The sequence below is a fragment of the Rattus norvegicus genome, chromosome 5 (assembly GCF_021556685.1).
Source record: "Rattus norvegicus strain SHRSP/BbbUtx chromosome 5, alternate assembly SHRSP_T2T, whole genome shotgun sequence".
Taxonomy (NCBI): Eukaryota; Metazoa; Chordata; class Mammalia; order Rodentia; family Muridae; genus Rattus; species Rattus norvegicus.
In genome coordinates, this window is record NC_141538.1 from 167,569,560 (window position 1) to 167,597,516 (window position 27,957).

General features: G+C 44.6%; 2 protein-coding genes across 15 annotated transcripts in view; both read right to left on the reverse strand.

Moving 5' to 3' along the window:
• Positions 1-1,599: 1,599 nt before the first annotated feature.
• On the reverse strand, positions 1,600-12,204 carry Vamp3 (vesicle-associated membrane protein 3). Its single transcript, NM_057097.2, is given in 5 exon segments — positions 1,600-2,933; positions 4,094-4,145; positions 4,818-4,976; positions 9,976-10,057; positions 12,152-12,204. Coding segments are annotated over 5 exon segments (312 nt in total). The 5' UTR covers positions 12,154-12,204; the 3' UTR covers positions 1,600-2,916.
• A 1,577-nt stretch (positions 12,205-13,781) lies between these two features.
• Camta1 (calmodulin binding transcription activator 1) overlaps positions 13,782-27,957 on the reverse strand; it is an 836,898-nt gene continuing 822,722 nt past the window's right edge. For 7 of the 14 annotated variants that reach the window (XR_015619938.1, XM_087550157.1, XM_087550156.1 and 4 more), the window contains one exon: positions 13,782-17,156. Coding sequence is in view for 10 of the 14 variants with exons in the window: in XM_087550157.1 (XP_087406283.1) it covers positions 17,093-17,156 (64 nt within the window). In the remaining 4 variants the exon portion in view is untranslated. 14 annotated transcript variants of the gene reach the window in all.

Sequence of the window (27,957 nt, forward strand, 5' to 3'; positions counted from 1 at the left end):
CTTCAAGACACATTCATTGTAGAACCATTGAGTACACACGTGGGCAGGGATTATTATACTGAGAACAGAACCAAATTCTCTCATACTTAACATACAACACACGGATGATGCCTCAAAGTCGAGAAAGCCCGAGATGCTGGTAAGGAATAAGCTAGTGGAATGGGAAAGACAGAGGTTAAGGAAGGAGGGATGAGCCCTGGGGAATACGCTGGAGGATAAAGGAAGGCTATTGAGAAGGGGAACTGAATCTGAGTGATGCCTTGGGCTCAGGGAAATGAGTGGGCCAACAGAACTGAACAGCACTGACCCTGCCAGGCCATCCTTGTGCAGAGCAGTTTAGTCATTAAGAACCTTAACATGAGAACAGGTGAGAAAGGAAGGGCCAGACTGATGGGAGCTTGTGCTTAAGGAAAAGTATTTAGACTTTGGCGTTGCAAACATAAACAAAAACCTACCTGGTCCACATTACATTGTTTGCAAGAGTTGGGAAATGAGGAAGAATGTATTCAAAGGCAGGCAGATGTAGAGAAAAGCCACACATCTGGAACATCCCTCACCCATCCAAGTTGACCTATGTGATTGGTGGCTATGTGGTGTACCAGGGTCAGCTCTACAGATCACTTCCAGAAGACTGTATTTAAGAAGCCCAATGGTGGGCTGGACAGATGGCTCAGCAGTTAAGAGCACTGACTGCTCTTCCAGAGGTCCCGAGTTCAATTCCCAGCAACCACATGGTGGCTCAAAACCATCTGTAGTGAGATCTGATGCCCTCTTCTGGTGTGTCTGAAGACAGTGACAGTGTATTCAAATACATAAAATAAATAAATCTTAAAAAAAAAAAAAAAAAAAAAAAGCAGCCCAATGGCCAAATCCTGACTGGTCTGGTAACTCCAAATCAGCTACAGACTCTTCTCTGCTCTGAAAAGCCCTTTTCGTTTAAGGTATGTGATGGTTAATTTCAGTTGTTGACTCTGTTGGGTGTGGAATCAACTAAGCCGAAGCCTGCCAGGTATTCCTGATGATTTCCCTGCTCAGACTGTGTGAAGTGGGGAAGGCGTATCCTAAATGTAGGCAGCGACCTTGGGTGGCCGTCCAGATAAAGATGGGAGAGTGAAGCTCTGCTCTTTGCCTTCACTCACAGGCAAATTAACCCACCTTGCTGCTGCTGCTGCACTCTGCTGTTATCAGAACTCAACGTGTTATCATGGCTTCTGCACGGGCTGAACACCAGATGTTTGCCAGGAATCCCCCAGGCCAGCAGTGCCACATGGGAACTTCTGATCACTCAGGCCCATGGACCAAGCAGCTATCAGCTTCATAGCTTCCTCAGTGTGAGGTAGACCATATACATCAGCCAATCTAAAAATCAATCTCTCTCTCTCTCTCTCTCTCTCTCTCTCTCTCTCTCTCTCACACACACACACACACACTTCATCTTATCTTCTGTTGCTCTAGAGAACCCTAAGGACTATGTACTCCTAGGAGAATAGAGCAGAAAAAAGGTAGTTTGTCAGGGAGCGAGGGAGAACATCAAGGGTTAGAAGTTTAGGACATGCATCAGGTATATCCCCCACTCCTCTCCAAGAAACAAGACACAGGTTCATGTTAATAACTTTATTCCGGTCACCATAGCGGGAACATTCCCAGCTAAATGCACAGAGAAGCGAGGTATTACTGTGTTAATACAGGAGCCAACGACTTACATGGGACAGAGTACGAGGAGACAGCACCAAAGTTGTGGGGTCAGACCAGGACAGAGGCCCTAGCTATGTGGCAAGGCATGTCTTCAACACTTGTTTTGTTTCAGTAATGTTAGGGGATCAGATAAAAAAAACTAGAACCAGATCCTATGACATTTTGGCTAATGCTGCTTTGCACACAGACACACATTTCAGGACATCCTGGTGGCACTGCCACAGTCTCCCAGAACTCTGTGCAGACTGTTGCCTTTGTGAGGCTTCAGATGCTGCTCTCATCACACTAGTGGCCACAGGCTAGTGCAGTCTGCAAACTACTATCTTGCATACAGGTGTGATTTGAGGTCACCTCTATAGCTCTAGGAAAGAAACCACATCAGGATGAGAAGCTGTACCTACAGCATTCCACAGGAAGGACTGTCAAGATGCTGCGGGCTCAGACAGTACTAACATTTTTTCTTAAAGGGCACCTTGAGTTACACTTGGCACTTATTTGAATTTACTACTGGGGGACAAACTTATAGACAATTCATTTGTATTTAACTTTTGGCAAAATAGAAACTTTGGTCACAGTTCTATAAAAACTTCCTAAAGGGTTATTTCTGATTAAAATACTGTTTTAGAAGTGATACACAACAAGAACTAGAAAGTGAACATCTCCGTATCTAACATAAGAGCATGAGCTCTTCACCAGCATCTTAAATACAGCGGGGTCGGTAGTGCTTACAAAAGTACTCTTAATGAAAAGTTACCTAGTTATCAAAATAAGGCACGCCCTGCTGTTGTCACTGATTTTTGTTAGGCAGTAGTGTTCTTCTTGGAAGGTCCAAGTTGGGAATCTAATTACCCAAAGGTTTAAACTGTGGTTTTGAAGTCCATGTTAGGTGTGGGGACAGCTGACTTGAACAAAATCCTCTTCCTTGAATCCCCAAGCCATCAGTGACAACATCCACCTAGATCTCAGCACTCTGAAACACACAAGTCCTCTTTCCCAGTCCATAAATCTGTAAAGGCACTGTGCAAAATGTGGGCAGGGCAGGTCACACCTCGAGTGTATATGAAAAACAAAGGCACATTTTCTAGGCACTGAACTGTATGTAAACTAACACAAATAATCATTTGGGAAAAAAAAAAAACAGGGAAGTGCGACAACACGCAGTTCTAAGTAGAAAGTCTCGAAGAAGATCCTGCCGTCAGGCTTCATTTCCTCTGTTCTTCATTAAGAGACACACCACACTAAAAGGCAGGGAAAATTTAGAAACAAGGAAAGGAAAAGGGCAGTTTAGTCTTTCTGTGTAGATACTAAGTAGGGGTTTCTATTGTCTAAACAGGGGCAAACAGAAATTGATTTGGCCAGTTTTCTACTGGTAGCTTCTTTACATACTACAGGATTCTGGGGAAGACTGAAATCAAAAGAGGAAAAGGAAATACCTACTAACATTAACGAGCAAAGAAGGCATGCTTTGCTAGGAAGTTCCCATAGACTGGACTAAAAACAGAATGAGTTCTAATATATAGCGATGAGAGTGGTGGTAGTAGCTATGTGCTACCTATATACTGTATGTACTATGTACTGTACGTACTATCTAACATGCCCTGTCGTCTACATATACACTGCATGTACTATGTACTGTATGTACTATCTAACATGCCCTGTCATCTATATATATACTATATGTACTATGTACTGTGTGTACTATCTAACATGCCCTGTTGTCTATATATACACTATATGTACTATGTACTGTATGTACTATCTAACATGCCCTGTCGTCTATATATATTATTGACATAGTTACTATTCCTGTTCTCTTATGCCAGGTGATTTCTTATGTAGCACCCAGGTCTGTCCTAACAACACAAGGTGGACGCCATTACTATCTTCATTTATTCATGAGGACCCCGAGGCTCGGATAGACCCGACTGCTTGCCCAAGGCCATAGAACCTCTACTACAGGTGGCAGAGCTGGGATGGATCAAGGTAGTCTCAGCTAATCACTACATTCCTCGAAAGGCAACAGACATAGGAGAGAAAAATTGACCACATAGTAGGAATGAGATCTGCTATTCTTAGAGGATGAATGCATCCACCTATCCATCTAGCCAGCCATCTAGCCACCCATCTATCTAAACAAAACACCAGACTTTAGTTATAAAACTCAATTATTTAGGGTCAGTTTGGTGGCACATGCCTATAATCCTAGCACTTGAAATGCTGAGGCAGGAAGATCACAAGTTCAAGGCCAGCCTGGGATGAACACTGAGACCCTGCCTCAAACTTCCCTCAATACCACCATCTCAAAATACGCATTTGGTAAAGAACAGTATTTAAGCCTCGGACTGAATCCGCCCTTTGCTGCTGCACAGGCGACCCTCGATGACCAGGGGTAACTCACCAATGATGATAATGACAATAATCACCAGGACACTGATCCCTATCGCCCACATCTGCAACGAGACAGATCCATTAACACTGCAAAACAGACAGGGCTTGCCGCAGCAGCTACAGCATGGAATAACATATCATTTCAAAAGCCTAAATTCTGTATTTTCAGTTATGGCCTGAAATTTAGTTATGGGCTTTCAGACGTGTATCCCAATCCTCTGTGACCCCTGGAAAGACAAACATTTCCGCACAGGTTCCTGATCTTGTTCCATCATCTCAGAGTGTCCCTTCTACACAAAGCATGACAGGAAGTGTCTGAGCTCTGGTCACAGACTGACTTTCTCATTTGCTAAGTCTGATTTGGACGATACTCAGATGTTGCTTTCTCCTCTCGTTGAACAAGGTGGGGTTTCTTAGCATTTAACTTCTGAAATTGGAGCCATTCCCAGAATGGGCAGCAAACTGAGCATCAAAGCCAACGCCCCCATCAGTGTGTTCTCAGGTACCTGGGCTGGGGTCTATTCCTCCTGACTGCTTTGAGCAGTCTGATTCTGCATGGCTTCTAACTTTAGCCACAAAACATGGGATTAGATTCCCAGCTGTGGGCAAGGAATAGGGATGCAGACTCACAGTTGGCCCAGGTTCTACCCACTACCCAGAGTCCCCCAATGCAGCAGTGTGCCCGTGTGACACTCGGGGAATGGAGAGGCCGCTGTGAAGGTCTGTCACATTACCTTGCAGTTCTTCCACCAATACTTTCTCTTCAACTTGGCAGCACTTGTTTCAAACTGCGAGGCGCCTGCCTGCAGTGCATCTGCGCGGTCGTCTAGCTCTGAGAGCTTCTGGTCTCTTTCTAACACCTTATCCACATTGACTCTCATGATGTCCACCACCTAAATGGACATGGTCACAGTTACACAGAAAGGAGAGGAGAACAAAACTCCACATGAAATCTATGGGCACTGTATTTTCCCCAGGTCAGTACTTTATTGAGCTAAACTTTCGACTCAAAAGGAGGCCCAGCCTTTGTGGAAAATCCACTCAGCAAACCAGGAATAGAAGGGAACTTCAATAATGGGCACTTACAGGGAAACCCACATTAGTATCACATGCTATGGTGAGAGACTCAACTTCCTTCTAAGATCTGAAGCAGAACAACGGGGTGCTTCACTTTCCTGGCTGTTCAACACTACCCTGGTGTCCTGGTTAGGGCAATTAGTCAAGGGAAGAAAGGCATCTGGGTTGGAAAGGAGGAATATAACAACTATGTACGCCACATGTAAAACTCTACAGAGAACCCATAAGACTCCTTCACAGGAGGCTGGAGAGATGACTCATCAGGTAAAGTCCCTGTTGTCAGGTCTAATGACCTGAGCTCAACCTCTGGGCCCACACGATGAAGAGAGGAAACCCATCCTGCAGGTGGTCTGTCTTCTGACCTCTGCATGTGGTGCATGCATTGTGTGTTCCCACCACCAGTTATTGTTAGAGCCAGGTGGTCTGTGCCCATTAGTGATTCCTACACCCTTAAGGCAAGATGCGAGGTGGAGACAGGAGAATCGCCCGCATGTTCACGGGCCAGTTAGCCTGCATTTCATAGCACAGCATGGCAGAAACAAGAGACATCACCTTAGCAAGGTAGAAGAGAACCAACTTCAAGAAAGCTGTCCTCTGACCTCCATAGCATACCTGTGCCTGCTGAGTGAAGTACCTTCCCTCTTCAGTGCACGTGAAAGCACATGCACACGTGCACACTAAATAGAGATATTTAACAGAATTTTTCAAAAACTACAAGGAATAAATTCAGTCAAGTTGCGGCATCTAAGATAAACACTTATTAGTTGCTTTTCTTCATGCCAACAATGAGCAATCCAAAAAGGACATTAAGAGAACAGTGTCTTTACCAAAAAATCTCAAAAATAAATCATAAGCAATATAATTACAGAGTTGGAAGTCTTGCAGAATAAAGAAACTATACATTAGATTGAGTAGGTCTGCTGGATGAAAGGCTTGCTGCACAAACATGAGGACCTGAGTTTGGGTGTGGAATGCTCACAGGACAAAACAGGTGTGGCAGTCTGCTCCTGTAACCCAGCCCTGGGGTAGGCAGGGAGAGGAGGATCCCAGAGACTCACTGGTCAACTAGTTTAGTCAACAGCTGAGCTATGGGTTCAGTGTAGGCCCCTGCCTCAAAAATTAAGGTATAAAGAAAATAGAAGGGTTGGGGATTTAGCTCAGTGGTAGAGCGCTTGCCTAGGAAGCGCAAGGCCCTGGGTTCGATCCCCAGCTCCGAAAAAAAGAACCAAAAAAAAAAAAAAAAAGAAAAGAAAAGAAAATAGAAGAAAATCCCTGATTTTGACCTCTGGCCACATGTGTACACACATGCATATGCTACACCCATTCACAAAAGAGAAGCCAAAACAACACAGAACACTGCTCTATGCTGAGTACAATAGCACATACCTGCTATTTGGGAGGCTAAGGCAACACACACACACGCACATGTACACGCACAGAGACACAGACAGAGACAGACACAGAGAGACAGAGAGAAGAATTAAAGTATTACTAACGGGAAAGACATCCACGTTGGCACATTGGAAGACTTAATACTGTGGAGATGGCAGTACTCCTAGAGTGACCTACAGAGTCAATATAATCCCAACAGCCGTTTCCCTCAGGAAGACTGTCATGTAATTCCCACTCCGGTGTTTTTTTTCCACATGTAAGCTCAAAAAAACTGAGAATAAATAAACCAATATTAAAAGAAAGAATTATAATAGTCATTTCAAAACTCACCACAAAGCTAGAATAATCAAAGCTGTAGTAGCGGTACAGTGAGAGCAGCGAGGAAGAGAGAACACTGAGAGCCTACATACATGTTTACAGCCAAATGAACTGATTTATTTACTGACTGATCTGCTTTGGTGCCAATGATGCTTGTATAGGATAGCCAAGTGCTCTACCACTGAGCAATACTGAGGCTGCCATTCAAAGAGATGCTAAGACCAACAAATGGAGTACCTAAATGAGTCTTTCCATAAGGAAAGACTAGACAGACCAGGGAGCTGAGTTTAGGTGCTAAGACTATAAACATTCTTAGAAGTAAAACAGTAAAGCTTTTCTGTTGCTGTGCTACAACACCATGACCAAAAGCAAAAGCAACCTCGGGCCGCAGAGGCTTATTTCATCTTAGAGTTTGTAGTCCAGCATCCATGGAATCAAGGTAGGACCTGACAACGCAGAAGTCATGGAAGAATGCTGCTTATGGGCTTGCTCCCCATGGCTTGCCCGGCCTGTTTTCTTACATCATCCAGGACAACTTTCCCAGGGTGGCACCACACAAGAGGAAGTTAGGTATCCCACATCAATCCTCACTTATGAACTGCTTGCCCACAGGCAAATAAGCAGGGGTATTTCCTCACTTGAAGTTCTCTCTTCTAAAATGACCCTAGCTGGTGTTGGGTTGACATAAACCAGCCAGCATTTAACTTCAGGTTTGGCTCTGGGCTCTTAGATTTAATATCAAAAGCAAGAGCAACAAAAGAAAAAAATTCAAGTAACTAAAGCAATAAATTGGGCTTTTTCAGAAGTAAAACCTTTTGGCATCAATGTGTGCTATGAAGAAGGTGAAACGCAGCCAATCCGAGGAGGCAGATACTCACGAACTACATCTCTGGTAAATGTCAGATGTGAAGAACACATAAAGATCCACAAGTTAATGACAGAAAGACAATACAATAAAATTATTTGCAAAACAAGTATATATGAGAAATGTGACTGTAATCCTAGAACTTAGGAGGCTGAGACAAGGTTAACATTAGCCTGGGCTACACACTGAGTCCCAGGTTAGCCTGGGCTATATAATAAAACCCTGTTTCAGAAAACAACAACAACAACAACGACCCAGCAGTGACACAAAAGGGGGTAAAGGACATGAACAGTCGCTCCTTCAGAGACACACAGGTGGCCAATATACACCAGAAAGGTGTTCACTGTCACTAATCATTAATCAAATCATTAATTCAACCACATGCAGATTCCCCCTCCTGCTTGCTAGGATGGCCGCAGTCCCAAACTCAGAGCACCACTGCAATGGACACCGCTGCAGAAAAGAAGCTACTGTGGGACCACAGCCTAGGCTGCCAGACACTACTGTGTGGACCGGGAAGGCCCACGCCCAAATGAAGCCCATTTAAGATCTGGCTCCTGGATAGCATACAACTTTCTATCAGCAGAGAGGTCGGAAGAGCGCAGTTACCCACTAGGTGTGAAGAGGTAACAAATCATGGTTTATTCAGAGCATGAACCAGCACTCAGCCAAGAGAGGAAACGAGGTGCCAGCAAAGACTAAAACTTCCACGAACATGGAACACACAGAGAAGGGAGAAGCTCACCCTGACCCTAGAACATGCTGCACCTGGAATAGGCAAACCCAAAGAAACAGCCAACTACAGGTTACCAGGCAACCAGGAAAACCAGGGGTGAGTGACTGTGAGATGAGTGCAGGGTGCTTCTCACAGAGACAAGAGTTCTGAAAGCAAGAAGAGGTGATGACTGTACAACCCACTGAATATACTCAACATAGTGTACGCTCAATGGCAGACTTTAAAAAATGCTTAATGGTATGTTACATGAATTTCTCCTCAAGGGACAAAAACTAGATTCTCTTTAAATTTTCTTTAATTTCTAAAAAGGACAGAATTTGAGTTTTTGAGTGACAGAATTAGTGTAAAAGCCTAGAATGTTCAGAATTAAGTTCATAAAGAAACCATCCTAGCAAAATCTTACTGTCTGACTTAATAATAGTATCTAAGATAACTAGTTTTAGGACAGCAAAAAGTAGAAAGATTGTGTGTATGTATTATATATGTATATGAGTGGGGACATGGTTCAACGTGGGTTTAGTTCCCAGCAGCTGACAACCTTCTGTAACTCTAGTTCTAAGGGTTTTGATGGATTCTGCAGAGACTGTTCACACCCCCCCCACACACACACAGTATACATGCATGTAGGCAAAAACCTCATACACTTAAGTCTTAATAAAAAGAGTATGGAAACAGTGGTCCATCTCACAGGCTCTTCACTGTGGTTCTACACGTACATACCCAAACAAAAGTTGCCATAGGACTCCACTAGCTCAAGAATTCCAGGGAGAGCTGGGACTACAGCAGTTCCACCTTCTATGGCTCCTTCGACAAATATCAGAGAAAGCTTCTACAAAGACCTGCCTATACCAGATAACTAGTAAATCCTGCTATAAGACACACAACAATTTGGGAGCAAAACAAAACCCAGCTCAGAAAGACTTGCTCCTGGCTTGAGCAATCCAATTACCCTATCTTACAAGTGGCTCTGGGGACAAACTTTTGGATATGTTTTAGGTTTGTGATTTGATAGTAGAAAAATTAGTATGAAACCAGGAAGAGTCTCCTTTGTGCTTGGCAGATGGCTTCTAAAACATTCAGGCAAAATAATCATATACATAAAAAGAAAACTAATCTTTAAGAAAAGAATATGGAAATGCTGGTTTGAGTTTCTCACAGAATCTTTACTATTGCCCTGCAAATACACATTTAGAAAGATGACTTCTGACATACTCGAAATTTATGCTCACATGTCAGTGATGCTTCCCCCCCCCCCAACGTTTAAAAAACAATGAGTTATGTGTGTGTCTGTGAGGGAACATGCATGTGCCACTGGAGTCCATTACAGGCAGTTTCATGGTCCAGATGAGAGTGACTGGAATCCAGGTGGATCCTCTGCTAGAACAATACATGTTCTTTCAACCCGAGACACCTTTCTAGCTCCAATGACTCTTTTTCCAAATAAAATTCTAGAGAGAATTCCCATGTGTGTTTAAAAGTCACACTTGAAACTTTAGAGCAGTACCTCATCTACTTGATTCTGTGTCTGCTGGAGTCTTCGATTACTGCCAGTGGCAGCACTAGACCCTGAAGGCACCCCTGTAGACCTGAAAGGTATAAAGTCACAGGTATGAGTACATTGTGATTCCTGGTGCCCTTGATGAGGCAAACATAATCCCGACACTCCGACCACGACATGGGAGGTGGACACAAGAGTCCTGGAAGCCTGAGGGCCAGCTCACCTGATACGTGCAGCACTGGACAAGAGATACCGTCTCTACTAAGGTGGAAAGAAGGGCTGCCATGTGAGGTTGTTCTCTGCTCACAAGTATCCCGTGGCATGTTTGTGTGTACAAACTGTTATGCTGGGATTCAGTCTTTTTTTTTTTTTTTTTTTTTTTTTTTGGTTCTTTTTTTCGGAGCTGGGGACCGAACCCAGGGCCTTGCGCTTCCTAGGTAAGAGCTCTACCACTGAGCTAAATCCCCAGCCCCGCTGGGATTCAGTCTTACTGACTCCTTATACTGCAATCATTCCTAAAGCCCTGCAGTAAGAAATAAAGGCACTAATGTGTTTTTATAATTCCTCAATAATTCTTAAGACTGTATCACTGGGGCTGGAGAGATGGCTCAGCGGTTAAGAGCACTGACTGCTCTTCCAGAGGTTCTGAGTTCAAATCCCACAACCACATGGTGGCTCACAACCATCTGTAATGGGATCCGATGCTCTCTTTTGGTGTGTCTGAGGACAGCGACAGTGTTCTTATATATAGTAAATAAATATATCTTAAAAAAAAAAGACTATCACTTCATAGTGACCAAAGTCTGAAGCAAAATAAGATCTGTTTTGTGTCAATGAAGTCCTCTTTTTAAAAAAACTTGCTTTAAGGCACTCAGATGATTAAAGGCACTCAGTAGTCTCGTGACCTTTTTGCTGTGGCAAGAACTGCCTTATGGTTAGGAACAATCACAGAACAGCCAATGTGCTGAAGTAGTGCAACCGAGGGGTCTCTGTGAATGGGAAGGTGGCTGAAGCAATTGTCTCTGTTGGAAAGTCATCTCATGTTGGTTCAGTGAATCTGTATTTTCATTCATCCCCACTCTTCATGACTACTCTGGCTTTTAAGTCCTTATTAACTCCATTAAACTCTTCCTGTATCTAAGACAGTGCTCAACCTGTGCCTTCGTACACAACTGTCACCCCAGGGTTGACTCAACAGTTTTTTTTGGGTTTTTTTTGGTTCTTTTTTTTCGGAGCTGGGGACCGAACCCAGGGCCTTGCGCTTCCTAGGCAAGCGCTCTACCACTGAGCTAAATCCCCAACCCCTCAACAGTTCTTTTAAGTCAGCACTGTGTCCACCATCAAGGACACACAACACTGATGGCTGTCTCAGAACTCAGGGTCCGAAAGTTAAACAGCTAAGGGCCGTGCTCTGGAAGCACTATGCATGTTTTTTTTTTTCCTCTTTGAAGCCTGATAACTTTATGAAGAGGGTATTACTATCCTCCTCATCTTATTAAAACTTAGGATAAAACATGCAGCTGGCTGAAGTGAAACCAGGTCCACTTTAATTCTCTCATGCATGGACGGGACACAGTCATTTGCACAGCAGTCTGACCAGGTACATCTTAAGTAGTGACAACTTCGAGAAGTAGATACATCAATTCCCGCTGAAGGTTACTATTAGAAACCAATTTCAAAACAAGAGTGTGTTTGCTTAAAACGGAAGCGAAACCTTCCGCTGCCAAGGTGCGCTAGCAGCGCGAGAGCTCCTCTGAGGACGCCAAACGCTGGTCTACCATGGGCTGGGCCTCAGCTCCGGGCCACCTCCCGGGCTCCCGCTCCTGCCCCGCACCGCGGCGCAGAGGGCGAGCGCCCCCGCCCCTCTCGAGGAAGGAGAGGCAGGGTGGGGCGGCCGCTTCCTCGGTCAGCCGGTGCCCCCATCCCCGCCCTTCCGCGTCTGCCCGCCGGCCTCGAAGCACTCGGGGACGTCGCGGCGCCAAGACTCGTCCCGCAGCGTCCGGGGGCAGAGTGCACCGCGGGGCCGCCGCCCACTTCAGGGCCCGGGACGCTGCACCTAGGCCCGCGAGGCCTCCACTCGAGTCCGAGTGCCGAGCAGCAGCCACCGCGCCTGAAGCGGGTCCCAGGAGTGGGCCACGGCCCCCGGAGCCCGCCTCGCCTCGCAGCGCAGCGCGTCACTCACATTTTGGCGGCGGCGGCAGCGGCAGCGAATGGCCGAGGGTCCGTGGACTTGCGCTGCAGGCAACCGAGGCTGAGGAGATGGGCGGGGCTGCGGTGACGTCAGGAACAGGGGCAGGACCGGAACCGGCGATGCGCTCTCAGCCGCCGAGGGCGCGCCGGAAATGGGCGGGGTTACATGGGCTGTAACCTCCGGGCTGACCAGAGTAGGAGGGGCCAGAGCTTGCGCTGAAGTAGCGCCCACGCTGACGAGTGGGCGGGCTTCTCGGTGGACAAGTGGGCGGGGCTAGAGCGCGGCGCCTGCGCCTTTGGGCTGGGCTCTTCAGCGCCTTGGAATCACAGCAGCTTCCTGCAGTGTCTCCGCTGCCCTGTCTCTAGCCCTGGAAAGGCAGTTTAGAGTGAGAATGGGTGCGTTTTACATTACTATGAGCCCGCATACCTTCTCTCTGGGTCGTGACCATGTTAGAAACTGTTTATGAGCCTAACGTTCCAGAATAATCTAGTGGACCTGAGGAGACAAAGTTCTTTTCTGAGAAAGAGGCAGTAGGAAGTCCATTTGGAGTCTTGACCACAGGGTTTGGAAGAAATCCCCTCTCAGGTTCTCACATGACAAGTATTTGCCATTGCACGGCTATTACAATTCCTGAAGGGAGCCTTGGACTTTGAGAACTGTAAGTTTCTTCATTTCTGTAATTCCCTGGTCCTAGCAGAGAAGAGATACTCAACTTTTGTTCAAAGGGGGTGAGTAGTATACGTCGCAAAGAATCCAAACAGTCTCTTTAAACAGACTAAATAAGTTCAGTTGGTGGATTCATTAAGTAAAATACACCTAAGGTATTTTCCACTTCAGCGTGGTGAACTCGCAAAGGTGAGTATTGCAATAAAGCACGCCACTTCAGTGGGTACTGGGTTGAGTAGTAGATATAAAAAAAAAACATTCTAGGTAGGAGCACAGACCAACTGGAGAGTGTGGGGCTGCGCTTAAATAGTGAACAGAAACTGCAGTGGGCTCCCGGTGGGAGGTTCAGAGTGTGAAACTGGCACTTATTCTGAGGTAGATCAGAAGTGAAGTACTCCCAGAAAGATAGCAGAACTCTGCAGCGAAGAGGACTGGAACAGTAACGGAAAAAAATACCTGCAGGGAAGCCTTTGTGAGGTAAGCTGGAAAGGGTCTTTAAAAAAAAAAAAAACAAACCTACCTAGTAGAGCTGAAGAGTAGCTTAGTTGGCAGGGTGCTAGTCTTAACATCCAGTCCTGGGTCTGATCCCCTGGAACCAGATAAGACCCAGCCTGTCGGCACACCCGTAATCTCAACAGAAGCTTTTTAGGTAAACAGTTAAGAGGTTCAAGGTCATCCTTATACGTAAGCGTTGGGACTTCATGGGTTCTCTGAGCTACATGAGAAGGGTTAATGTAAGATCGAGATCCTTATCTTCCAAGCAACCCATTTAAGAAGAAAGACTCGAGGTACTGAGGAACCAGGCAGGGTAGGCAAGTGCTTTGGGAAAGTGGCTCTAAGTGAAACGCTGGGTGGGAGGACACTGTGTGTGGGAGGTGAAAAAAAAAAAAAACAAACAAACTTCCCACCCACAACACCTTGGGTTTTAGGTCAGGTTAAAGCAAAACGCGGATGATATGGGGAAATTTTCTTCATTTTTAATTTACAGCAGGAAGAATAGAAAGCATTCAGAAAACATTTTCCATATTTTTAAGGGCAATTCAAAACATTTTGCATGGTTTCCAGCAGCTGAGTTCTTCAACAGATCCATTGACTCCATGATGCTTTACATGCACAATTAACAAAAATAAAACTTACAAAAAAAAAGAAGACATCTAGACTAGTTTTACATGCAAGTCTCAGGGACCCCCCGTTGGGCGCCAACTACTGTGTGGAACTGCCGTAAGCGACCGTGCAGCCAGAAAGGGGTTCGTCTTAATGTCTTTATTTCATTCACACAGTACAGCTGATTTTTGAATGGGTAACAAGGATAGCAATTAAATCTTCAGGAGACAGAATAAGATTAGCTATTAATTTTTATCATGAAATCCTACTCCTGGCACTTGGGAATTCAGATTATCCAAGAAAGCTGCGCCTACCTATCACCTTATTCAAAATTAAAAGAGTCACAATCAAAGAAGGTGGTCAGAAATGCTTTGTGTCAGTGGAAGTACGCTTCGACTTCACCTAGAATTCACAGTCACACTGGTAGGTTTTGACCCTACTTCTATCCCCTCCATAAGAACTATTTCTATGTAAGTCTCTATCTTCCAGAGTTTTCCAACTCATTCAGTTAATAATGTGGCATGTGAAACATTTAGTTTTGAAAAATAAATGTGAGGGTTTGAAGCAAATCCACCTAGGTCACCGCTCTGGTCAAATGATCATTCATCTGAACCATAAGCAATGGAGTGAATGTATCCAAATCCATGACTGAGATAGGATGTTCTGAAAGAGCTGGCTTTATGTTCTACTCTCTGTTATGAATACAATTGTTTATGTAAATCACTCAGTGTCCTCAGACAGGTCAAATTGTGTAAAATAATGGGTATGTCCAGGGTGGGGGGGTGGGGGGGTCGAGGATTGCAACAGCTGCAACATAACCCACACATGTAAAACCAAAATTGGGTCAGGTCAGCTTACAAATGTACAGGTGGCTCCTAGCTGTGGGGCTGTCGCTGTTCCAAGCTGATCACAAGCAGAAAGACATGTACTGTACAGTAATTTGAGGTTGGCAGTGAAAGGAAGTAATTAAAAAACAAGTACAATTATAGAAAAGGCACCGAGAGCACTGACCCCAGTTTTATTTATTTATTTATTTTTACCACAATCCTTTTGTTTCTACCTCCCTTCTGAAGACACCAGCTTAAAGCTCATTTGTGAATATTTTTAGGCTTCACAACAAGCCTTGAGTTTTAACTCACGGTTGGCAGCCAGACCATGTTGGTTTTTTGTTTTTTGTTTTTCTAAAAGAAAAAAATCTCATACCAACCATTTCTCACACTTAACCTGGGAATTTTAAACTGGCAATTAGCAAATGCAAAATTGGTTCTCTCCGTTTGACATAGGTTAGCTTTGAAAGCATTGGAATTCTTTGGCTCCTCATTACCTGGAAAGTACTGTACCGTGGCACCCTTCCTTCAACACCAATCTCCACCATGTTTCACTTTTATTTTGTCTCACGAGCAACTTTTATTCTTTTTTACTTATTTATTTATTTTCCAGCAGGAGATATGAAAACGTGTCATTTTTCTCATTTTCTAATTTTTTTTTTTGATAAACGTTGATCGTCCTAATGTTCTTTGTTGGTGTGAGTGGATGGTGTTAAGGTCTCTAAGGATTCATCTTATGATTATCTATTTTGCAAAAGTAACTTAATTTTCGTAAGCAATATCAGCATTCACATTACTTGGCACCTTTGGCAAAAAAATTATTTTTTAAATAAAATAAAATAAACTCCTGATAGCCAAAATTAAATGTAAACATATCCTTTTTTTTTTAAAGTAATGCTACTCTGCCTCTTTTCCTAAGTCTAAATACAGTAGCTCTTTTTTATTTTATTTTTTTTTTTGCAGGTCATGCTTTTGCAAAATGTTCTTCTACAGAACATTTAAAATAAAGTACTCTTATAGTGAAATAAAGTTTTTTTTTTGTTTCATTGTACAGACCATAGCCACTAATGCTTTGCTTTTTTTTTCTTTTTCTGGATTTCATGCACATCTTTGTTTTAATATATACAATATATACAAACAATACATCCACATTGTTCTCGCTCATTCGGAGAAAACTATACAAATAATTTCATCTTGCCATGTTATTGACCTCTGTGAATAAAATATTTAGCAATTAATATAACCCCTTTCAAATATTCTCTCGCTTTCTTTTTTTTTCATTTCTACCTTTTTGTATGTACACAGAAACCACTCCACTTGGATGAGATAAGAGCCAAAACATGGAATTTACTGGCCAGAATGCAGCACCACACTGGTCGTTTAGGTGGCGAATGTCCAGGCAAGGTTTATGACCCCTTGGAATTACTACTGTTTCCAAGGTTACTAAAAAAAGGCTACATGCGTTACCAAGTCTTAAGTAATCCTCACTGCAAGAGAGTGGGGCAGACAAACTAAAGTGCTGACCATGAGAAGGGATGGGGTGGTCACTATCCTTGCAGGTTCCTGGGAGGTGGTGGTTGGGGGGCAAGAAAATGAATTTAAGTTACGTATGTTGTTTCTCATTACTTCCCGTGCATTACCCGTTTGCCACACACACCCACCCCTCTGCAAATTTTCACAAGACATTAAAAACCTGCAGATTTCAAAAGTTGCATTAAGTGTGCTGTAGAGATTCAAACGGACGGACGGACAAACCAACGGACGGACGACGGAAAGGAAAACAAAACAGAACAGAAACTCAAAAGTGAACAGTGAAGATGAGGACAGGCGGACTGGCACGACTCGGGTGATCTAAGCCCTCCACTGAGAACCAAGGATTCAGCTTCTTGGAAGTCACCGCAGGTGCAGGCGCAGCGCTCCTCGTGTGGCTGACGTCGCCCCGCCTGTTCTTATCTATATTTTTGGTATAAATATTTGTACAGTTCCACACGATGTTTGAATACAGCCCTAATGACAAGGAAAGCGGCTTCCTCCTAAGATGAAGCCCTTCCAGTTCCTCCTGGTGTCTTGTTTTTTTTCCTGTGATCCAACAGAAGATTGAGTTCCAAGATGTCTTGCTGATCAAATTAAAAGTTGTCCATGAGAGTGCAAATGTAATGACCAAACGTTCTCGTTAAAATCCTGCAGCTGACTCCCCAGAACTGCAGAGGGATTGTGTGTGTGTGTATGTGTATGTGTGTGTGTGTGTGTGTGTGTGTGTGTGTGTGTGTGCACGAGCGTGTGTGTTGTTGCATGTCTCTGCTAAAAACAGAAATGGAAAGTCTGAGAAGCAATGTCACATTGCTAAGGGATGCTGCTGTGTGTCTTCAAGTTCCTTGGCCTTTTTCAATTCTTTCACTCTGGAAGAGAAACAGAACACAACACCAGGTGATAACTACGGAGTGGAACTGTGACCAGATCAAGGAGAGGGGCTGTTGCCCCCGAAATGAGACGCCCAGACAAGCCCCTTCTGAAAACTGACAACAAGAAAACTTGTGAAATTGTTGGGAGGATCTTCAAAGAGGAAGATGTGACCCTACGTAAAAACATGTAACATTTCACAAAGGGTGCTCCCAGAAGACAGCAATGCTATTTGCTCTGTTGTTCTGAATCAAGGGTGACACTCCTATCTTTAATTACTTGAGGAGCTTCTTCCTGTCTGATGGACTGCTATGAATGCCCCGCAATTCCATGTGATGTCAAGTAGGGAATCAGCACACAATTTATAGACCGAGGGACTGAATCATTATTTCACTCATAGACGCCAGGCTGCTAGCTAGCTGCCTTAAACCTGACCTGACAACCTACACCGAGCTCCTTCCCCAACTCTGCTATATCACTGGGTCTTGGCTCTTCACAATTCTTGGTTCCCTCCAGTTTCGAACTGTAACTTTGAAGCTCACATTCCTTCTCAGAGCAGCATTAGGATCAATGCCAGACAGGGACTTTGTTTTGCTAATCAGAAATACTAAACATTTAAGTGAGACTGCTCAAAGACTGCTGTGGTGAGCTCACACCGTGGAGAGCTTTATAAATTGCTGCTCCAACTTCCCATTTCTTAAATGCAAGACTCTGCCTTAAAAAAAAATGGTACCTGATGAGATGAGGTGCCGGGAAAGTGTAGGATCTGAGGCTATCGCTCTTCGTGGATGATGGCAAGTGTATTAATGGCAGAATGGTCAAGTGCAGGGGCAGTGCTCGCTGGCTGAGTCAGCCAGTTTCCAAGTGCCACCTGCCACAGAGTGACATCTGCTCCCCAGAAGTTGGCACCAAAGGACGGTTCAGTCAGACAAAAGCAGGAGTAGCAGAGGACGTTCCTACACTGCCCCAGTGACAGAACAAGGGAATGTTTGATTGGGAGTGGGCTTACTTGGACATCAGTCAACTATGGCCTCTGTTTAAGGTCTCTCCTAGTGGTTTAAGATGTGCCGGTCCATTAAAAGTTATTCTAGGGGCTGGGGATTTAGCTCAGTGGTAGAGCGCTTACCTAGGAAGCGCAAGGCCCTGGGTTCGGTCCCCAGCTCCGAAAAAAAGAACCAAAAAAAAAAAAAAGTTATTCTAGATGAGTGCTAGTATTTTCTAAATATATTCAATAAAACACAGGTAAATAGGAATTTGGGCAGGGGCACCAAACTATTGGTGGATCACACAGGTTGGCAATGAATGGAAGGAAACATATTCTGAGCAATTTAAGAACTTTTAGATTTACAACCTTCAAATGAAATCATTTCTTAGGAGTGTGAAAGCTGTTGTGATGTCTTCAGAGAAAGATGATTATATCCTTCGAAAGAAAACCTTTATCCTTTATATTAAATTGCTGAAAACCTGCTTATCTAATTTACTTCATTCACCCAGACCAGCTTAGCACAGCCTATTTACAAACGGCAGTGCATCTCCTGAACTGTCCTTCCTTTCTTTCTCTCAAGAAGACCTACTAATTTATTATATATAAGTACACTGTAGCTGTCTTCTGACACACCAGAAGAGGGCATCAGATCCCGTTATAGATGGCTGTGAGCCACCATGTGGTTGCTGGGATTTGAACTCAAGACCTCTAGAAGAGCAATCAGTGCTACAGTCAGTGCTATTAACCACTGAGCCATCTCTCCAGCCCTGACCTGTCCTTTCTGAAAGCTACATTTAATGTGTTTGCTGTTGTTAATGTTCTTTGTTGGCGATAGGGTTTTTCTGTGTAGCACTGGCTGGTACTCATTCTGTAGACCGGGCTGGCCCTGAGACTCAGAGATCCGCCTGAGTGCTGAAATAAAAGGTGGGCTCCACCACTGCCTGGATTAATATATGCATTTAATGGTTCAGCATACCATAGCGAATTAGGTCCTAGGGTGTGGCACCACATTGCTGTGTAGAATAGTACAGGATTATAGGCCCCTACTTTTGGACATGCATACTTGGTAAATGGCTTCTTAAAAACTGAAACATGCTGTAGATCTCTGTTCAACTCTTAGACATGCAGCATCTAGACTAACATCCCTTTCGGCCGGAAGAATGCAAGGCATGCATGGGTGCCAACCTCAGTTGCAGACATGCAGTGTCTGTGCTCACGCAGACCCATCTGCCAAAGTCCTGCAAGATGTGCATGCTACATCAAATGCCACGTTTTGTTTGTGCGTTGGCACAGAACTCACTCACAGCATCTCTGCTGAGACCTCTAGAGTTTCAAGATGTCTGAACTCAGAATCTGGTGGCATCACCACAGACACAGGCCCTCACCTCTCTAGAGCCATCAGAAGAGCTTTGCATGCATTAAGTTTATCACTGAGGTGAAACAAAAAGGGGACTGGAATGTTTTAGGCAACTTCATACCGAAGGATCTGTAACCAGCTGGCCAGGATGGGCATACGTTAACCTTATACATCTAGCTAAACTGGTCACAAGGATGGGCTTTTACAGACACCCCCTGCCTCTACCACTTATTCTTTCAGAACTAGTTAAAATGTCAACTGAGTTTTCACAAAGGTTTAGGTTGCCACATAATGAGTGCTGAATTAGTTATGAGTTAATGATGTCATCACAGATAGATTAGGGAGAGAGTTGTGTACACACACACACACACACACACACACACACACACACACAGGAAGTCTACATAGAAAAATGAGAACATTCCAATTTTCAGGTACATTAATTTCATCACTATACTGGAATTTTGTGTGTGTGTGGTGTGTGTGTGTGTGTGTGTGTGTGTGTGTGTGTGTGTGTACACAACTCTCTCCCTAATCTGTGTGTGCGTGACATCGGAGGAGCGAGACGCCATAGAACTTTTCTTTAAATGGAAGTCTGTTAAGGGATGAAGTAGGGAAAACGGCGTGGGGGAGAAAAGGCTAATCATATTACAGTACCGTTAAAGGTTACTAAGTTCTTTTAACTAAAATACAGCCACAGTCTTTAATCTGTAAATCCAGACTGCAAGATTCGTAGGGAGTAAGCAACCTGCCTCAACTTGTGCATCCAATAAATATCAGAGTAGCGGCTTGAACCAGGTCTGACTTCAAAGCCCCTCTGTTCCATTCCACTGTCTCTAACAGTTTCGTTATTTTTTTTTAAAAATTCCTACTGTATTGTTTTCTCCCAAAGACTTTAAGAAAAAGGATAAATCTGGACCATACTTTGAATGAAACTAATAATGATTCTGTTTTCTCCATTCTAAGACACCATCGTCCATGAAGTACTGTGTTGAATTTAATTACAGTGTTATGGGGGAAACACTGTCATACAGAAGTGTACTGGCCTAATGCTGTCCTGGAACCCTGAAACACACATAAAGAATGTGTCCGTAATCTAAGAAGACAGCCTGCAGTGTAAGACAGACACACCCTGTTGTCACCAACCCACTGAGACAGCGGGAAACAAACCTGCGCTGTCAGTCCTGCTAAGATCACCAAAGAGGGCTTCACCGTACTTAAAGAGAAAATGGGGGTGGAATAGGTGTCCCTATTCCCTTTAAATCAAACACAAGGTGGATTAAATTAAGCATTCAAACTACATAGCCTTCAAAAAATTCCATGTCTACAAGTTGATTTGGGACAGTACCAAAACTGCTAGAATTTTCAATAAACTCCAAGAAAGTTATTTCAAATGAATATTTCAAAGATCTTTTAAAGAGTGACTTTGCCTTATCTTTCCTGGACAGAATCATTAAAAGGCATACTGAAAACACGTCTTTATCAACAAGAAAGCTGTGTTAAGTTTAACCATTACCTCTGCGTCTTCCGCCTTGCTCCCTGTTCTCCGTGAACTACAGTGGATACATGCTTCTCTATTAACTACCACACCTGATTGGCACCCTTTAAGAGGTTCCTTTGATGTTTTTATTTTAGTGTGTGGATGTGTATGCGCAGCCCCACATGGAGGCTGGAGGGCAGCTTTCAGGAGTCCACTTTCTTCCCCTACCATAGCTTCTGAGGATCAAACTGTGAGTACAGTCAACACTTACACCCACGGAGCCATCGCATGGGCCCTAAGAGGTTCCTAAGGTATTTTCCTCTGTATCTGTTACAACTTCACATCATAAATGTGTTTACATGACAGAAACTAAAAAAAGTTAGTGGGAAAAATTATTCACTTCTGTTTTACTCAACCCAAAATCAACTACCTGGATTATTTTGCTTGGTTATCTCCTGTGTTCAGTACATGAACCTGGTAAACACAGACCTCCGCTTCTGAAACTGGATTCCTATTTGAGAATGCAGTACCTGTGGTTACTACCTATGCAATTTAGAGGACAGGTACTCAGCCAGCCTTGTTAGCAGCTACAGATTGCCGAAGTTTGGGTTTTCTTAAGGAATTACAAAGGTGAGGCCCACACAGGACTAAGAAAGAAGTGAACTTAAAATGCCCAGATTACCTACCTACCCTGTCTCTCCCTCCTCCTCTCTCTCTATCATCAATCAATCAATGGATTGTACTTGTTTCTGAATCCCATTACACAGAATAGTCTTTGCGTGAGCTAGGATAGACAAATACAGGACAGAAGCTATAGTTTTTATATGCCCCAGGTACTGCTTCCTCTAAGGAGAGCTATGAGGAGCACATTTCTATCTACTTCTATTTGTGCATCTGTGTCTGTGTTGGGGGCACATGCACGAGAGCGTAGGTGTGCTTTCCTGGAGTCAGAGCTACATGAGGATGCTGAGAACCAAACTTCAATCTTCTGCAAGAACCGAAAGTGTTCTTAACCACCAAGACATCCCAGCAGTGCGAGGACCACATTTCTGACAAGTCTCTTATCAGTAATTTGGGAGGTACCTGACTAGTCTGGAGGTTCAGGAATCGGGGCAGCAAGCCTTTTAATCGTGACCATTCGAATCACCAGACGATCCCGAGATCCAACCCCCCCACCCCCACCCCCAAGCATTCAGGCTGTAAATAACTCCCACTCTGAGATAACGGTGTCAGTCTCAACCAAAACCGCAAAGAAAGCTGCATCAAATGGCCTGGAGTGATAGATAAGCAGCAGCCCTGAAAGCCAGCAGAAGCTCACAGGGTTGATTGACTCCATCAGATGTCCAATGAGAACACATGAATAAATGAGAGGCCTGCTGCAGAGACTCTAGCGAACAATGGTTTCATGGGGGAAAGCGTCAGGCAAAGCCGTTTCATTACACCTACTGGGTGACGCTCAGCCAGAGAGATGCTTCATGAGTCAGTGGCTTTTAGCAGGCAGAGCCTCGAAGTGCTGGCCATCAAAAAAAAAGAAAAAGAAAAAAAAAAAAAAAAAAAAAAAAAAACACAGGGCAGCCTGATGCTGCTTTCCGGTTAGTTACCTGTTGCTCTCAGGGCTGCAACAGCTTGTGGGAAATTTAGGAAAAGAGAGATCTTGCCATATTCCAGAAATTTCATTGGGATTGCAAAACAAAAAAAGACAGAGAGGCCCAATAAGAACGACAGAGAGCATGTTGTCTGCAATTTAACACACACCACTGTGTTCCAAAAATATTCATTTCCTAAAAGAGGCAAGTGAGACACAATTACTTAGAGATTCGGACCCATCCTCCATGACAAGTTCCACATTCACTTCTAACTCCTTGGATAACACGGGGCCACTTGGAATCTCAACCTCATGCCACATTTAACTGAAGATGTGGCTAACACATCTGTTGGCCCCTTGAGGACGGCTCGGCTTTCTGTAACACTACTCTTTCAGGCATGGGGGAGGGGGTCAGAGAACGATCCCTTGGATAAAACTGTACAGCAAAACTAGTGCCAATTTGTCACCCCCAGAACCTGGTGACAACCTGCTCCAGGCAGTTCACAGGACTGCCTTGGAAGGTGAAGCTGCCTGGCTGAGGTAACCACTCACCAAAATGCTTGGTTGCTTCTCAATAAAGTGAAGGGTTGGAAGACCCAGTTCTCAAACGCCTGTGGTTTGAACGCTTGTGACTGAACATGCTACCTCTTCTTCCTCTAACGAAGATTCTTTCATTTTGGCAGAAGAGCCCACCCGCCTTTATTAAACCTGAGCAGTAAGTCAGTGATTTCTAAAAACAGAATATTTAAAGACCAAGGCTAAACCTAAGTACCCTCTGCCGACTGTGTGCTTCCTGATCCCTCCCTGTTACCTTGTACAGAAGGAGACACCTGTCTAGGATATATGGAGAAGGGCCTCCCTCATTTATGAGGGGTCACAAAAGGACTGTCCTTAAGACATGGGGAGGGGACCATTTAGTATCCGGAAAGGGGCACAGCTTTGCGTCTGCGTGCATTTTCAGCCAATTGTGTCTCAATACCTCGAGGCCAAGTTGTCGTGTGACTTAGTGACTTGCTAGTTCCTGAATGTGCATCTAAGTGGCTCTGCTGTGAAATGGGGAAACAGCACATGGGGCACACCAGTTGTCCATGCAGAAGGCAGTGCTTCCCTTATACAACCTTTGGGAAATCCTTAAACCTTAAAAACCATACACTAACCATGTGAATGAAAGTAAATAATAATTCTTTTAAATACTGCAGAATATTCTCCCCTTACAGTACAACTGTGTCTGGAAAGGAAGGAAGAAGGAAAAAAAGGAAGGAAGGAAGAAAAAAAGGAAGGAAGAAAAGGAAGAAGGAAGGAAGGAAGAAAAAAGGAAGAAAAGGAAGAAGGAAGGAAGGAAGGAAGGAAGAAAAAAGGAAGGAAGAAAAGGAAGAAGGAAGGAAGGAAGGAAGAAAAAAAGGAAGGAAGAAAAGGAAGAAGGAAGGAAGGAAGGAGGAAGAAAAGGAAGGAAGGAAGAAAAAAAGGAAGAAAAGGAAGAAGGAAGGAAGGAAGGAAGAAAAAAGGAAGGAAGAAAAGGAAGAAGGAAGGAAGGAAGGAAGGAGGAAGGAACCAAAGCTCCAAACCACACACTTATCAGAAATTGGTAGCTCCATTTTCAATTGGATAAATCAGGAGTTAAGCCTGGGTGAAAGGCAGGAAGCAAACGAGCTGCACTCTGGATACAAATGAGTGTGTGTCGGTCCTTTCCCAGCCTTCCACAGAGAGGCTGAAAATGAAAAGACACAGTTGGTAACTTCGGGTTGCCCTGCAGCTGGGATACTCTGCACCCAGGATGTGCTATGGAGTCCTAAATCTGCTGACGGCCAGCGGCGCCTACCTTTGTGGAGGTCCTTCTGCTGTGGGCCCAGGGCTCTGGCCAACAGCCTTTCCACACCGCACCGCAAAATGTAACTGTATGTTTTCAATTACTTTTCAACATGTAAACCTCTAACTGGTTTGCTGTACTTTATACAAAAATAAGCATGTTATTCTCTTGGACACACTGTCTCAGGACTATATACCCGAGAGAATGCTCGGCTCCCAAGGAGAAGTTCAACTTGGGGGATTACCAAGGGGAGGTGCCACTGCAGGTCCTTGAGGAAGAGAGAGGGAGAGGAGATCTTATTTGCAACTGTACAAAGCCATAGAAAAGCCATTCCTCAGTAAGGAACTGGATCACTGGTCCCATCCCAGAAGGAAGCTGAAACCCTCCTGGCTCCTCTCTCTCAAGCTCCCTGCTGACCGCATGAGGCATGAGGGATGTTATGAGATTCCAGCTTCCCATGCATGAGTGGGAGTCTCTAGAGTTCATGGCAGAATGCAGCAGGCACTAGAGAAATTAAAGTAGGGACTCTGGCTTGCACTCAAATAGCCCTTAGAAAATGAGCTCTTGGCGATGATTGTTAATCGACATACTGGAAACTAACAAGCTTCAAAAGTGCTTAAGCAACCACTTCCAACGTCAGTTCCCTCCAGCAGGCTCTTCAAACTGCATTTAGCATGCAAGACACTACCAGTGAGGTAAACCGAGTGCTAGGGCATGCACCTGTCCCCTGGAGGGCTCGTTGTTGTTTCTAGTGGGAGAGACGGAACCTCCTCTCACCCTCTCCTCTACTTCAAGCAGATGTGTCTGACAGGCTCTACCACATGGGGCCGTCTAACGCTAGGAAGAGCGGGAACCGTTAGGTTACCAGCATCGCTGTGTTTCTGGTTTTAGTTCCAAGTTTTTCTCTTCAGTAACTGTTCATGGTTAATTTGTTTTATTCCTGGATTTAAAGTAGTCGCAGCTGTTCTACGCCTAAGTCATTACTCAGGAAAAAACTGTAAAAACTCATCCTTATACCATCAAGTTGGCATGGCAGCAGCCTATACAGGCTGACAGGTTGCTATGCGAATTACTTTCCTTTTGAAAAGTTAACAAAGTTAATCCGAATTCCAGCCCAATGTTGCTGAGTTCTCGTCCTAGATTTTGAAAAGTTTTCTGATAGTTTCTTTCACTGTCACTTCCCATGTATCTCCCGCACACGTGTGTGTGCAGTGTGCACCTACAGACTGGAATCCTCTGTTCCGACGTGGGAACCCTGGCAGTGTTTACTGACTGTCTAGTTAAGACAGTGTCTGCAGAATACAAATGCGTTTGGAACAGCGACTTCCAACTGCAACGTGGACTCTCTAGGCTCAAGGAACCTCACGCGTTTTTATTAAGAATTACAGGTCGGTGCTACACATCCGGCACGCCTTCTGCTGTGTACTCAATGTCCTAGGCAGGTTCTGCAGGGCAGCCTTGTATCCTGACTTACCTCACACCACAAGGAGAGAGAGGTTTAGGAACTGACACTCTGGGTGGGGGTGACAGGGAAGCAGTATCTGTAAAGGACTTTTCCCCCAACCCTAGCACTTCCTAATTTTGTTTTGTTTTGCCTAAGAAATTTTGACCAGTTTTCAGGAAATCTGATGAGGCAAAGTACTGCAGTTACAAGACCACTTGCTGAATGTTTTCCTGTAACGCCTGCCTCCTGTCAGCAGGAAGGCCTGTGTGGAAGGCACTCCGCCTGGCCTGAGCATGCTGGGCGGTGGTCTCAGAAGGTCCCTCCCTCACTTCCTCATGCATGTGCACATGGACTGTAAGTGGGCTGCTCTCCTGATAGACAGCAGGGTTAGTACTCAGGGTTAGTTTTTATTTTGTCTTATTTCTCATTCAGAATGGATGTGAAACTTACTGGCATACCTACGCTGCAGCCCCATGCAAGCAAGCAAAAAGCAAAATATTGAAAATGGAAGATAAGGAGAAACTGGCTAGCAGGCAGCTAAACTCACCCTTTTGTACAGCCTATGGTCCACCAGGGGGCTTTAGACAGTAAAACAACACCAGAGAGCTATTAGCATGTGAGGGTCACGGCAGAAATCTTATCAATAGCTTTATTAGCACGTGAGGGTCCCGGCAGAAATCTTATCAATAAATAGCTTTATGTCGCCCAAACACTAGCAGGTAGATGGTTTTCTCTTGTGGGGAAGGCCGAGAGGGTGGTGACAGGAACGGGTACCAGCAGGAAGAAAACCTGTCAACTTTTGAAAAATCTGTTGCGATCACATGACTTAGAAATGGGTCCTGCTGGCTTCTCAGGCCACTGTCTACCTACCTTGTTGAGAGGGTGTCACGAGGTTTCCTACTTAACACAGACTGTAATAATTCTAAGAGACAAGAAACAGGACAGTTCCGCTTATGAAAGTAACGCTAAATAAACCAAAATGGGGGCCTACACATCTGAGGGAAAACACAAGTTTAAAATAACCCCCAGGTGAGAGATCCAGGACTTCATCAGGCTCCTTATCGAAATATGTTAGACAGACAGACAGACAGACACCGTAAGTGAGCAACCCACACGGCGCAGCCAGCACGCGAAGGCTCCTGCTGTCCGCTTGTGCATTTTTTCCCCTACCATCTGAACTGTGAGAGAGCAATAGTCTTTATTTTGCTGCAAATGGTGGGCAGAAAGAGCCCCAGACCTGATCCTCTCCTTCCCAGCAGACCTTGCCAGCTTCCCTGAGGACGGGCTGGTTAAAATATGAACTCAGGACAGGTGAGATCTTAGGCAAATTCCTCAGCTGGTTTAAAGTTAAGAGCGGGATTCCTCTGCCCAGCCTACTTTAGCAAGAAGTCTTTTATGCAATTGTTCTTTAAGTATCTTACCCTTTGACCCATCCACTGTAAACAGAACACACCCTCAAAAGAACAAGCCTTGGGAAGCCAGTGAGAAGACTCAGGTAGCTCTGCTCACGCTGCGTTTCTCACAGACGTTTGGACTCGAGAAACAACATGGATCGAGCATAGCACAGTTTAACCCACAGACGTTCCTGTTTATTCAAAGTGGCCTCAAAATCAACGTTAGGGTCTGGACCACACGAACCAGTATTATGAAATGGAATAACCGCTCCACACCACGGGGGCTAAGTCCACTACTCTCTGTGCTGCACAGTGTTTTGGGGGCTCTCATTCTGCAGGCAAAACAAAAAGGAGGAGGAACTGGACTCAAGAGGGGGCCAGGAAAGTGACCTGGGGGAGTCCAAGGTATTTTACCAACCCAAGAAATTCGGCTATTCTACCAAGTCATAATTGCCTGACCACCAGCTGAAAGGCGTGGCTTAATCACAGAGACAGGAGACTGATCGGCTTTGGGGAGACTCGCAGAATCACTGTCATTATGTGAGATTGCACCCTGTAGTTTACTCTCTGTTTCCTGCCAGGACTTCTTCCCGCTTGTATTTCATGTGCTAGCTCTTAGGGTAGGCGGGGTAGGGTGGATGGAGGAAGATCTTGATCCAAGGCACGGAGGAGCAGACAGGGCATGGACCTGCCGTCTCGGGTCCCATCTAGAGAACGCCTAGCACCCTAACACTCACTCTTTAAGGTT